This window comes from Cololabis saira, chromosome 10 (genome assembly GCF_033807715.1).
Source record: "Cololabis saira isolate AMF1-May2022 chromosome 10, fColSai1.1, whole genome shotgun sequence".
In the NCBI taxonomy this organism is placed as follows: domain Eukaryota; kingdom Metazoa; phylum Chordata; class Actinopteri; order Beloniformes; family Belonidae; genus Cololabis; species Cololabis saira.
The window spans coordinates 5,173,316-5,186,625 of NC_084596.1; the positions used below are offsets into that span (position 1 = coordinate 5,173,316).

Consider the following 13,310-nt stretch of genomic DNA (forward strand, 5'->3'; position numbering starts at 1 on the left):
AGTTATGACACTGCATACTTGTGAATAATTATAAACATTGAAAAACGTACTTTTATATGAAAATAACCAGAAACAGATAGCCATGACATGGTTTTCATATTTAATCAATATTTCTATAGTATTCTTAGTAATATTTATAGTTACATTATAACATATATATATATATATTATTACCATATAACATATATATATATATACATATTATTACCATATAACATGTATTCATATGACATAACATATTCATATATTATTACATTATGATGTATTTACATCATGACATTACATTACATATGTGTGTCTATATATATATATATATATATATATATATATATATATATATATATATATATATATATATATATATATATATATATATATATATATATATATATACACACCTCTATCCATCCATCCATCCACCCATCCACCCCCCCTTTCCATCCCTTATGTCATTTCATCAATGAATGTGGTTTTACTGCTATTTCAACATTTAGAGTCATCACCAGAAAAATAAGACAAGAAAAATAACTTATTTGACAATTTTCACCAGTTTCAAGTAAATTTTCACTTGAAATAAGTAGGGAAATCTGCCAGTGAGACAAGATTTATCTTCTTATTACTTCTTATAAGCAAGAAAATCTTGTTCCACTGGCAGATTTTTCTACTTATTTCAAGTGAAAATCTACTTGAAACAAGTGAAAATTGTTGTTTTTTCCAGTGATGAGTCTTGTTTTAAGTGTAATGAGATTTTTTTTTTACTAAAATGAGACATTTTAACTAGAAATAAGACAAATATTCTTGTTAAGATTGTGAGTTTTTGCAGTGATCCATGTTACTTATCCTGTGAAGGACAGAGTCATATTGATAAGTTCAGAAAAGTGTTTTTTATTGTTGTGTTTTGATGTATTTGATGTAAGCCCAGTGGATATTTAAAGCTTACAGAAGGCTGCATTTAACTGCTGCTATGTCATTCCTGCAGTATTTCTGCAGCTGTTTTGGTCACTGCTATTATTTGTAATATATTATATTATTTGTAATCAGCACAAATTATCTGTCCCCATATGATAAAATCCACCATCCCCCCTGATTTTTTTACAACTTGAGTACTGGTGGTCACCCTTGATAACTTGGGCAGGTAACGTTAACGTTAGTTAGTGGTGATACACAACTATTGTATATGCTGCATGATTAGGTCGTTTTTCGCAACGAAGAGATACAATTTCAACCTGTCCAAGCATCCCGAATCATACCCACGTTAATGACGTTTATGATGAACCAATCCGTTTGTAAATCCGTCAAGATTTCAGCAAGTTATGAGTATTTTTGTCTGTACAGACCACTCACCCTCCAACAGCAACAACTATAGCGCACGCATGCGCACCAGAGAGTCTCCTGTGGCAAGATGGCCGCGGGTGAACGACGCTGGAGACTCCGTCGTGAGTCATCTAGCCTTTATATATGTCTATGGTAGTCCATAAACCCTTTCCCCTTTTTTGTGTTATTTCACCAACCCATGTGCCTATTTTCAATGATAAAATATTGTGTGTATTATTGAACTCCTTCTCCTATCTCCCTCCCTGAGTGAAGGAACCTTATTGTCCTTTTGGAGAGGTGATAATTGACCTTTAGTCCGGGTCCCATACTGGCACTGAGCAAGCTGCATGCACTTATGACAAGATGATCACATGATGGTGTCCTTTTAGACGTAGCTTTCTTGTATAAAGGAACTGTTGGACGAAAGAAAAGGAAAAAAAAGAATAAATTCCAGCACTGGCATGGCAGCACGTGTGTCCAACTGGACTCACAGCAGGTTATGTTCATATGTGAGGCCCCAGTTGTTTCTGGTAGGAGGAATCACCATGGAGACAACGTAACTGAGAGGTTAAGTTGATGGACTGCTGATCCATTCTGCTCTGTACACAGAAGTTGCAGAGGTTAGTGCTCTAAACATAGCACAGTGAGGTGACATGAAGCTGCTTCAGAGCTATAACATGGAGGCCCTGTGGCTTAGTTGGTCAAAGTGCCTGTCTAGTAAACAGGAGATCCTGGGTTCAAATCCCAGCAGAGCCTCTAAACTCAAATGTCTTGCACGTTCCCGTGAAGGTAGTGGTGTCCCATTTCCTCTTTTCACCAAGGGGGAGGGGGCATAACGAGGGCTAGGGGCTGAGAATAGCCCCTTCAAATCGAGGGATTTCAGATGTTCACTTCGCCAGCGAGGGGGTATGAAAATTAACCAGAATGCTTTTCGTCGTCATTTGCGGACTGAATCCAAAAAAAAAACATGGCGGACATTTCTTATTTTTTTGTGAATAAAATCAATATTTTGAGTTAGTTTCTGCATAAAAATGCGTTTTGATTACATTTCTAGTGACAAACCTATATTTTACGTTGATAATATTCACTCAGTCGTTTCCCCCTCCGTCTGGGGGCTCCGGCGGCTCCGGGGGCGCCCGTGGAGGTACGGTGGGGCCCTGGCCCGGCTCGGGGGGCCGGCCCCCGTCTACTGGATGGCCGGTGGGGGGACGCGGGTGTCTTATCAGGGCCGGCTTTGCTGGTCCTGCCTCCTGGCTTCGGCCTCCGCTCCCCCTCTTGCCCCCCCTATACGATTCATACGCACATAGGCGAAAGGCGGGGGGTCCGGGTCGTGGGGGGCACTGTCCCGCGTGGCCCGGCACTCCCCGCCTCACGGTTTTAACAGCAAACTAGACACTGCACATTCAACACTTTATAAATACACTTGACAAGGACACGTAGTTCGGGAGGGGGGGGGGGGTCGGTGTCAATCGATACTTGGCCCTCCCTCCTCCCTGTTTTTATGGCATTAATCACATGCACTCAACACAAGGGGCGGGAGGGGGTCCCACATCACCCGCGTTCCCTCACCGGCCTGGGCCTGGGACGGGTGGGTCGGGTTACCCGGGCCTGGCGGGGCCCGCCGTGCAGCCTGGGGTGCCTTCTGGCGGTGCTGGACCCCCCCGGGGAGGGGGAAACGGTGCGTGATTGTATGTCTGTGTCGGTGAGAATGCGGTATGGAAGGGTCCTGCCATGGAGGATTTGAGCCTCCATTGGCAGGACATCAAAAACTTAATAATTTATCAATATTATATTATACAAAGATGGTTATTATTATTATTATTATTAGTATTATTATTAGTATTATTATTATTATTATGTATAGTATATTATATTATTATTAGTATAGGTATCGGATAGGTGAATGGATGAATGAATGGGATGCCTGGGTCTGGGGCCCTCCGTTGTCGGGCCTGCGCGGGTGTCGCCTTGTTGGGGGGTTCCCTCTCTCCGGGCCCGTCTCCGGTCCCCCCCGCTGCCTCTACGGCGGGGCGCCCCTCTGGTCTTGGAGGGCCACTTTCGTGGGGGACGGGTGCGCCTGCCCGCGTCGGCGGCCGGGGCGGCTCTGTCTCTCCGGGCAGGCTGGCCCCCTGCCGGGTGGGGGTCGTTGGCCTGAGGGGTGAGGGCCTCCTGGCCGCGTGTCCGGCCCGGACCGGCCCGGACCGGGTGGCCGGGGATTGCCTGGGTCGCGGTCCGCCGGGATCCCTGGCTGCTTCTTTCCGCGCCGTGGGGGCCCCGCCCGCGGGCCCCCTCGGGGGGGGGGGGGCCTCGCAGGCGGTGGGTTGCCTCCCTCCTACTTCTCCCCTCTGTGGGGTTGCCGGTGGCCTGGGTTCCGGGCTCTTCCTTGTCGGCCTCTGGTCTCGCGGGTGGCGCGGTTGCTCCCCCCCCTCCCCCACTATAGATACACTTCAGGTGGAGCTTTGTTTGGTTTATTACACACACACACACACACACACACACACACACACACACACACACACACACACACACACACACACACACACACACACACACACACATACACACATATAGTCATTTAGTCACATGCATACACACACACACACACACACACACACACACACACACACACACACACACACATACACACATATAGTCATTTAGTCACATGCATACACACACACACACACACACACACACACACACACACACACACACACACACACACACACACACACGCATGATCATATACATACACACACACACACATAGACATACACACTGGCTTGTTCACCTGCATGCTGGCTCTCTAGTTTTTGGGTTTAGGTAGCGGTAGCGATAGCTTAGCTCAGACTGCGATCAGATCTCAAGATTTAGGTCGATTGCTGTTCGTGTTTTGGTTGGCTCCGTGCCGGTTTCGTGCTTTGTTTGTGGTTTTTTGTTGCAGATTTCCAGTGCTTGACGTGTGTCTCCGTGTGTTCCTGCTTCCTGGATTGGCAGTGGATGTCGTCACCCCCCCCCACCCCCTCTCCCCAAAAAAAAACAAAAAAAAAAAAAAAAAAAAACACTGGGTTTGTATGTGTATATTTATGTATGTGTACGCATATGTGTGCGTATATATATGTATATATTACATATAGTAATAATGCACATATATACACTTTTGGTTTCTACCGTCATGGTATCAATCAATAATATGTGTGCAGACAAGGTAGAAAAAAAAAATAAATAAAAAAAAAAAAATATTCACTCAGTGAATGTACATAATCCCTTTTTTGTCCGTTGTTCGCGAAGAATTGCGCCGGAGTAAAGGCTGTTAGGCTACGTAAGCTACGCCGTAGGCTCGGCGTCGATTTGACTTGCCGACCGAAGGCAAACAGGCAGACTGGTCTCAGAGAAATAGAGAGAAATAATCCTGTGACTCGTCAGATTTGTTTTGGATGTTTCTGATATAATAGTCTTCAGAAACCACAAAGTAATCCAGCTGTTATCTGGGTAATTTACACACTTTCAGATAAAGTTGCGGAAGATCACGCCAGAATAAAGGGATTTATGGTTCCGCGTTACACCAACGCAGATCCTACGGCGGAGGTTACGCAACCTACGCCGTAGGCTCTGCGTCGATTTAACGCGGACCCAAGCTCCGGACCCGGCAGACAGAAATCTCTAAATTTCGGAGCAAATTTCTTAACAGGCGTAGCTACAACTGTTAGATTTAATCTATTAAACCAACATATTCCTAAATGATTTATTTCAGCCGGCGTGATTCTCAACAGAGCTGCGTCCCAGAGAGAGTTTCTCTCCCGGGGCTGACGGAGCAGCTGACCCGGCGGACACGTCTCTTCTCGGGCTGTGAGCTGAGGTTGCTCCCCGGGGGCGGCGGCTCTTCTCATCTCCGAAAACATCGGGTCAAATTTCTTAACAGGCGTTATTTGGATAAACTGAGCCCCGGTTGGGGATCTTAAGGTTACCATTATACCTGAAAAAATATTAAAACTTAATAAAGTGCCATATTAACAGCGCTACAGCTGAAATTAAAACAGCTTTTGGCTCTCTGCTTCCTGATCAGGGAAGGGATGAAAACGAGGGGTAGGGGGAGAATTGGGACAGGCACCTGGGCCAAGTGCCCTAGATCTCAAGTGCCCTAAAATCTCCCCCTTCTTTTTTAGGGCTTAGGGAAGAAAAGAAGTGCGAGTGGAGAAAAGAAGGGCGAGTGAAGGAGAATTGGGATTGGGCCGAAATATAAACACTGTATAGCAGGGGTATTCAACTAAAACTTTAAGAGGTCCATTTAGAGAAAATTTACTCAAGCGAAGGTCCAGAACATCATAATATATATATGTATATATATGTATATATATATATATGTGTGTGTGTTTATATATTCAAGTAGCCTCATAGTTGTATCAACATCTGCATCTGACTGTTATATTAAAACAAGTACATATTTGCCAATTAACATGTTTAATTCATATTTTTTTATCTTAAAAATAAAGTAGATTTTATTTTATTTTTCAAATGCTATCTTATTTTATTTCTCTTCCAGCAGTTTGAATTTCCCCTTTTCTTTGTTAATTGTCTCAACACATTTTTATACTAAATTAATATAAACACATCTTAACAATTTAACAGTTTTGCAGTTTTTCTTTCTTCCCCTCTTATAATCTTACCCTCTCTACAGCCTGGTTGTTCAAAACGATAGGAGGGGGTACCGGACGGTTATGAGACTCCCTGAGGCTAATAACCATGTCCTTAGTCTTCACAGCATTGGCTGCAAGACAGTAGGTCTGACCCCAGGCTGTAACTGCATCAACCGCTGCTTGCATCTGTCCTGGCAGGGAGCCCATGAGGTGTTCACTGAGAGTCAAATCATCTGCATATTTTATTGGCTCGACACTAGTTGGTAACAAACGATCAAGAGAGTTCATGCAGAGAACAAACAGGAGAGGGGATAAAACCCCCCCTTGTGGGACACCAGCTAAAACTGCCTGCTGCTTAGAAAGATGGTTTCCCCATTTGACTGTCTGCTTTCTATCCTCCAGGTAGCTGCTCACTGTTAGCCAGATGTTCTTCGATACTCCAAGTATTTTCAGTGAGTGAAGGAGATGATCGTGGTTGATTGTGTCAAAAGCACGAGTGAAGTCAATATATGTGACATGCACGTCAAATTTCGGTTTTGCATCGACAGCATCATGCCAGCTTTGCAAAATATGCAATAAGGCTGACACAGTAGATCTATTCTTCATAAACCCATGCTGTGAATTAAGTATGGCCTTTTCAGTTTCTTGCAGAAGTTGGTCCTTCAGGATTCCCTCGAACACTTTGCCAACACAGCTCAGAAGAGAGATCTGTCGATAGTCCTGTGGGAGCCGTGGTTTACTGCACTTGGGAACTACACAGACTAAAGAGTCTTTCCACTGGGTAGGGAAATGTCCTTCTTTCAGACAAGCATTAAACAGATGAGTCAGCACTGGGGCAAGCTCTTCATTAAAGGTTTTAAGAATCCAGGCAGGAATGCCATCCTTCCCAGCTGCCTTTTTTCCATCAACTTTGCGAAGAAGCGTCTTCACCTGCCCAATGCTGTAAGTGATATTAGTTGTTATATTGGGTAGGTTGCTGCCATCATCGTCCAGGAGGGGGCCAGGTGTTGTATTTTCCCACACAGAGGAGAAGTGGAGACTCAGAGTTTCACATTCCTCTTCAGTGTTCAACCTGGGGTTCTGCAGCTCCCATCAACTTTTTGATGGACTTGAACCAGTTGCCACTGTCATTGTCCCTGAGATGAGAGACTTCGTCCTCATAGTACCTCTTCTTTGCATTCTTGATCAGATAGGATACTTTGGAGCGTAGCCTTCCTTTTCGTCCTGCTGCAGAACCCAAGTGGCTTCAGCTTGAGGTCACCAACGGATGGCCGGATATTCTCCTTCAGGATGTTTTGGTAGACAGCAGAATTCATGGTTCCATTTACCACAGCAAGTTTTCCAGGTCCTGAAGCAGCAGAACAGCCCCAGACCATCACACTACCACCACCATGTTTTACTGTTGCTCTGATGTTCCTTTTCTAAAATGCTGTTACTTTTACGCCAGATGTAATGGGACATACACCTTCCAAAAAGTTCAACTTTTGTCTTTTCAGTCCACAGAGTATTTTCCCCATAAGTCTTGGGGATCATCAAGATGTTTTCTGTCAAAACTGAGATGAGCCTTTATGTTCTTTTTACTCAGCAGTGATTTTGGTCTTTGAACTCTGCCATTTTTGCCCCGTCTCTTTCTTATCGTGGAGTCATGAACACTGACCTTAATTGAGACAGGTGAGGCCTGCAGGTCTTTGTATGTTGTTTTGAGGTCTTTACTGACCTCTTGGACGAGTCGTTGCTGCTCTCGGGGTCATTTTGGTCGGCCGGCCTCCTGGGAAGGTTCACCACTGTTCCATGTTTTCTCCATTTGTGGATAATGGCTCTCACTGTGGTTTGCTAGAGTCCCAAAGCTTTAGAAATGGCTTTGGAACCTTTTCCAGACTGATAGATCTCAATTACTTTGTTTCTCATTTGTTCCTGAATGTCTTTGGATCGCAGCATGATGTCTAGCTTTTGAGGATTTTTTGTCTACTTCCCTTTCTCAGGCAGGTCCTATTTTCGGTGATTTCTTGATTGAGAAGAGGTGTGGCAGTAATCAGGCCTGGGTGTGGCTGGAGAAATTGAACTCGGCTTTCCAAAGATGTGAAAAACCACAATTAATTTATGTTTTAACGGATGGGGTCACTTTTTCACACAGGGCTCTGTAAGTTTTGGATTTTTTTCCCCCTCAATAATAAAACCTTCATTTAAAAACTGCATTTTGTGTTTACTTGTTATCTTTGTTTAATATTTAAATTTGTTTTATCTGAAACATTTAAGTGTGACAAACATGCAAAAAAAAAAAAAAATTAAAGCTGCAAGCAGCGATGAACGGGCCCTCGCACTCACGGCCACCGTCCCCCATAAGCATATCAGAAATGACACCACCCACGATTTTCTAGAAAATTGTAAGAAAGTAGGAACTATGAAATATCAACCAATCAGAAGAAGGGGCGGTGCTAATTTGCACCAATTATGGTCAAGGACTCAAAACCATGTCCGATGACACCACCCACGAGTCTTTATGTCAAACCATTGAAAAATTATCGCAGAGAAAAGTTTTCTAGGGGGTGCTGTTGAGCCATCTTGCCACGGCCATTAATGCAAACCATAAAATATCAAATTTATCACCAGGCCTGGCTTGCGTCAAAATTTGTTGACTTTTGGGGAACTATCAAATATGGACCAATCAGATGAAGGGTGGGCGCGCTTTTTTGCGTCTAGCGTCGTTACGGTAACGCTTTTGAAAGAGAAAAGTAATGTGCGCCGTCGCAGGATGGAGACGCACATTTTGAGGTATAACACACCTGGGTGCACGTTACAGTTCGGGCCCTATTAACTGCCGAAGGAATGGCATAAATTACGCGATTAATTCAAAATGTTCAAAATGGCTGACTTTCTGTTCGGTTTAGGCCATGGTGCCGAGAGACTTTTCTTTAAGTTGCGACATGATACAGGTGTGTAGCGATTTTCGTGCATGTACGTCAAACCGTATTGTGGGGCTTGAGGCACAAAGTTTATTCTGTCTGAACCAATCAGATGAAGGGGTGGGCACGCTTTTTGGCGTCTAGCGTCGCCACGGTAACGCTTTTGACTGTGAAAAGTAGTGTGCCTTGTCGCAGGATGGAGACGCACATATTGATGTATAACACACCTGGGTGCACGTTACGGTTCGGGCCCTATTAACTGCCGAAGGAATGGCATAAATTGCGCCAGAATTACACGATGAATTCAAAATGGCCTACTTCCTGTTCAGTTTGGGCCATGGTGCCAAGAGACTTTTCTTTAAGTTGCGACATGATACAGGTCTGTACCGATTTCCGTGCATGTACGTCAAACCGTATTGTGGGGCTTGAACTTGAAGTTTTCTAGGGGGCGCTGTTGAGCCATTTTGTCACGCCCATTAATGCAGACTATTGAATATAAAATTTTTCACCAGGCCTGGCTTGCGTGCAAAGTTTGGTGACTTTTGGGGCACGTTTAGGGGTGCAAAAAGGCCCTCCTTTCGTCAAAAGAATGAAAGACTTACCTAACTCCCAGTATTATTTCTTAGTTAATAAGTTACAGTATATCTTAAAATGGTGCAAAAATCACTCACTAGATAGTCAATGGCTGGATTCAGAACAGTGTTTTGCAATGATTTGGAAATCTGGAACAACCCAGACATTCTGAAGAACTGTACTCAATGGAGAGTCCAAGTAATAAAGTATCTACAACATATAATCATAAGCGGACAGTTTGTACCTTTTTAATACACTCACTGTTCAATTTGGAATAAGCATTAACACATTTTTAGAATACTAACAACTTAAGTCCATAATAAATAAAAAATATAAACTCAACCAACTGGATCTGCAACTTCCCACTAAGATAATAGTTACTTAATCTAAACATCCCAAAATTACTATCGAAACTCTACAGGTTTATGTCCAAAATAGATAATTGAGTCTCTCTTCCGTTTTCCAAATGGGTGGCTGATCTCTCTCTTAACACTAACCAAATCTCTTGTTCATAAATATGTTTAAATACTTTCACTATGACCAAGAATCCAAACTTGCAACTTATACAGTACAAAGTTCTTTACAGAATACATTATACAGAACAAAGGATGTTCCAGATGGGTTTTGCGACCTCTAATATCTGCTCACGGTGCACAGAGAACACCCCTGATAATTATATGCATGCTTTGTGGTTTTGTACACCGGTACAGAGGTTCTGGACGGAGATTTGTGAGGATTTATCCACATGGCTCAATTAGAGAATTATAGTGTGCCCCACGCTATGCATACTAGCTCACTTGGGTGACATACACATGGAATCTAACCTGGCTCACTTGGTTCTCACTGCCTTATGTATTGCAAAGAAAACAATTCTAATGAACTGGAAACAAAAATCCAATCTATGTATTAATCAATTTAGGAATCTTCTGTTAAATCATATCAGTAATGAGATAATATCTGCCTCCACTAAACATCATTCGGCAGAACTGCATTCTCTCTGGTCCCCGATTATAGGCTTCATTACCTAGTGGGGGCGGATGGGTGGTGATACATACATAAATATCTCTGCTGTTTCTCATTATCATTTGCTAAATCGGCAGGACTTGGAGCTCTCCAGTCTCCCGACGGCTCTGGTTGAACGGCCCGACAAACCATCTCCGATCACGTTGTTTTCTTTACCGAGATCACAAGAAAAGCAGAGCAGTGATCTCCTCTCCATCCCGTGTTGCTGTCTTGTTTATTTATATTTACTCCACCAACTCGAGATATTGAATCACTTTTCTAAGCGAGCGGCGCAACGCAGCTCAAACAGCAGGGGTACCCGCCCCGGTAATCTGATTGGTTTACGAGTAAATCGTCCCCCACGTGGGGTGCGCTCTTGATTGGCCGTAACAAAGGAAGATATCTGATTGGTTGCAGATCCTTCCGTGTTAAAAAAAAACGCATTTGTGAATCGAGTCACGTCAGGTCACGCAAATCCAGCGCAGCTCATAGACAAAAAAACGTTTGTAAATCAGGTTATATTTGCGTGTGCATCAAAAATACATTTGTGTATCTTGTCCTACGCGCGTGTGAATGTTCTGTGCATTTGCGGATCGGCGTGTGCATTTGTGAATTTTGTCCTTTTGCATTTGTGGATCGGCGTGTGCATTTGTGAATTATGAGACTGTTCTAGCTCCATACTTGAAACTGAAAAGGCTTTTGATAATGCAGCCAAGATAATGTAAGTCATCTTCTCTGTTACAGAATCCTAAAGGAAGACCCCAAAGATACAGTTGTGATCATTCCGAGCAACTCTTCACCACTTCATCAAACCTGAAGATCCATAAGAAAAGTCACACTGGTGATGAACTGTACAGCTGTGATCACTGCGGGGTGGCTTTTACCCAACAATTTGATCTAATAAACCACCAACGTATTCACACTGGAGGAGACAAGCCTTACAGGTGTGATCAGTGTGGAACGGCTTTTGCCAGGAAAAGTTCTCTAACGACTCACCAACGCATTCACACTGGAGACAAGCCTTACAGCTGTGATCAGTGTGGAGCGGCTTTTGCCCGGCAAGATGCTCTAAGGAGACATCAACGTATTCACACTAGAGACAAGCCTTACATCTGTGATCAGTGTGGAGTCGCTTTTGCCCACCAAAGTTCTCTAACGACTCACCAACGCATTCACACTGTAGACAAGCCTTACAGATGTGGTCAGTGTGGAGCGGCTTTTACCCAGCAAGGTCACCTAACGAGTCACCAAAGCATTCACACTAGAGACAAGCCTTACAGATGTGGTCAGTGTGGAGCGGCTTTTGCCCGGCAAGCTCATTTGACGAGACATCAACACATTCACACTGGATTCAAGCCTTACAGGTGGGATCAGTGTGGAGCGGCTTTTGCCGAGCAAGGTGCGCTAACGAGACACCAACGTATTCACACTGGAGAAAAAGTGTACATTTGTTGATCATTGCTGATTTATTTTAACATCGGTTAAATCCTAATGCAACAGCAGTTCAGTACCAGTGCAGTACACTTGTAATGTCAGTGCAATACCGGTTCAGTTCCAATGCAGTACCTTTTCTGTACTTGTCAGGGTTTGACATTTCATGTTGACATTTCCTGTTTTATTTGAAAGCCCATGTCCTTGTGTTTAAATTCTTGTCTGACCTTCCTGTTTCCATCTGCCCTGATCGTCTGCACCTGTGTCTCGTTAACCTTTGTGTATATCTGGTCTTGTCTTTCCCCTGCTCCTTGCTGGTCCGTACTGTTTTGCCCTCCATGTTTTTCCCATCAGGTTTTGTCATAGCTTTGGATTCTTGTTCACAGTTTGGTTTTTGTATACTGCTTAACAGCGTTTTTGGTTCTGTTTTTAAGTTAATAAATCAGTTTTTGGGAACTCCTGCCTCCTGCTCTCCTGCATCTGGGTCCTTACTACAACCTCCTGACAGTACCAGTGCAACCCCAGTTTTACACCAGTGCAATACCAACTCAATTCACTTGTATTTGTTGACAGGGACTGTACATATTAATAAACACATGTAAATATTCTGGTTGTAGCCAGAGGCTAATTTCCATCATTCGTCCCCGCGGCAAATTAATGCCAGACACAGAATCGGACACCAGCCGACAAAGGAGACGAGATATGACATCCATACCAACAAAAACACAACATTAAGAGACACGACTGAGCTAGATAAAAATCATTAAGGAATAAAACATGTTACAATTGATACCAGCAATTAAGTGACCGTCATGTTTAAAGTGCTAAGTGCTTAAGTGCAGGAGTTTGTAAAGTGTTGATGCAGATTACACGTCGCCCCATTGCTTCTTTAAAGTGCTCTAATGCTGACATTTGTAAAGTGCTAATGCATATTGCACTTTGCCCTATTCCACTTTTCTGGCACACACTGACATGTGTGTGCTGATGTTATTGCACAAGTGGACATTATAGCATACATATTTGTCATTATGTAGGGACCATTGTACATTTGCATAAATACTGAAAGTATGTACTGTATTTTCAGCACTATAAGGCGCACCGCATTATGAGGGGCACCTTCAATGAATGACGTATTTTACAACCTTTTCCATATACACACGTGGACAAAATTGTTGGTACCCCTCAGTTAAAGAAGGAAAAACCCACAATTCTCACTGAAATCACTTGAAACTTACAAAAGTAACAATAAATAAAAATGTATTGAAAATTAAATAATGAAAATCAGCAATAACTTTTGAATTGTTGATTAACATAATTATTTAAAAAAAAAAAACCGAATGAAATAGGGCTGGACAAAAATGATGGTACCTATAACTTAATATTTTGTTGCACAACCTTTTGAGGCAATCAATGCAATTAAACGATTTCTGTATTGGTCAATGAGCGTTCT

At 43.1% G+C, this 13,310-nt stretch overlaps 1 protein-coding gene and 1 non-coding gene across 2 annotated transcripts in view; both read left to right on the forward strand.

Annotated features, from left to right (window-relative positions):
• LOC133452326 (zinc finger protein 665-like) overlaps positions 1-12,727 on the forward strand; it is a 46,194-nt gene extending 33,467 nt beyond the window's left edge. The window contains exon 4 of the mRNA XM_061731573.1: positions 11,404-12,727. Within this exon, the coding sequence (XP_061587557.1) occupies positions 11,404-11,884 (481 nt within the window). The 3' untranslated portion in view covers positions 11,885-12,727. The remainder of the gene's footprint in view (positions 1-11,403) is intronic.
• Positions 1,997-2,070, forward strand: trnat-agu (transfer RNA threonine (anticodon AGU)). The gene has a single exon. It is a non-coding gene; the product is annotated as a tRNA-Thr (tRNA).
• Positions 12,728-13,310: the final 583 nt, after the last annotated feature.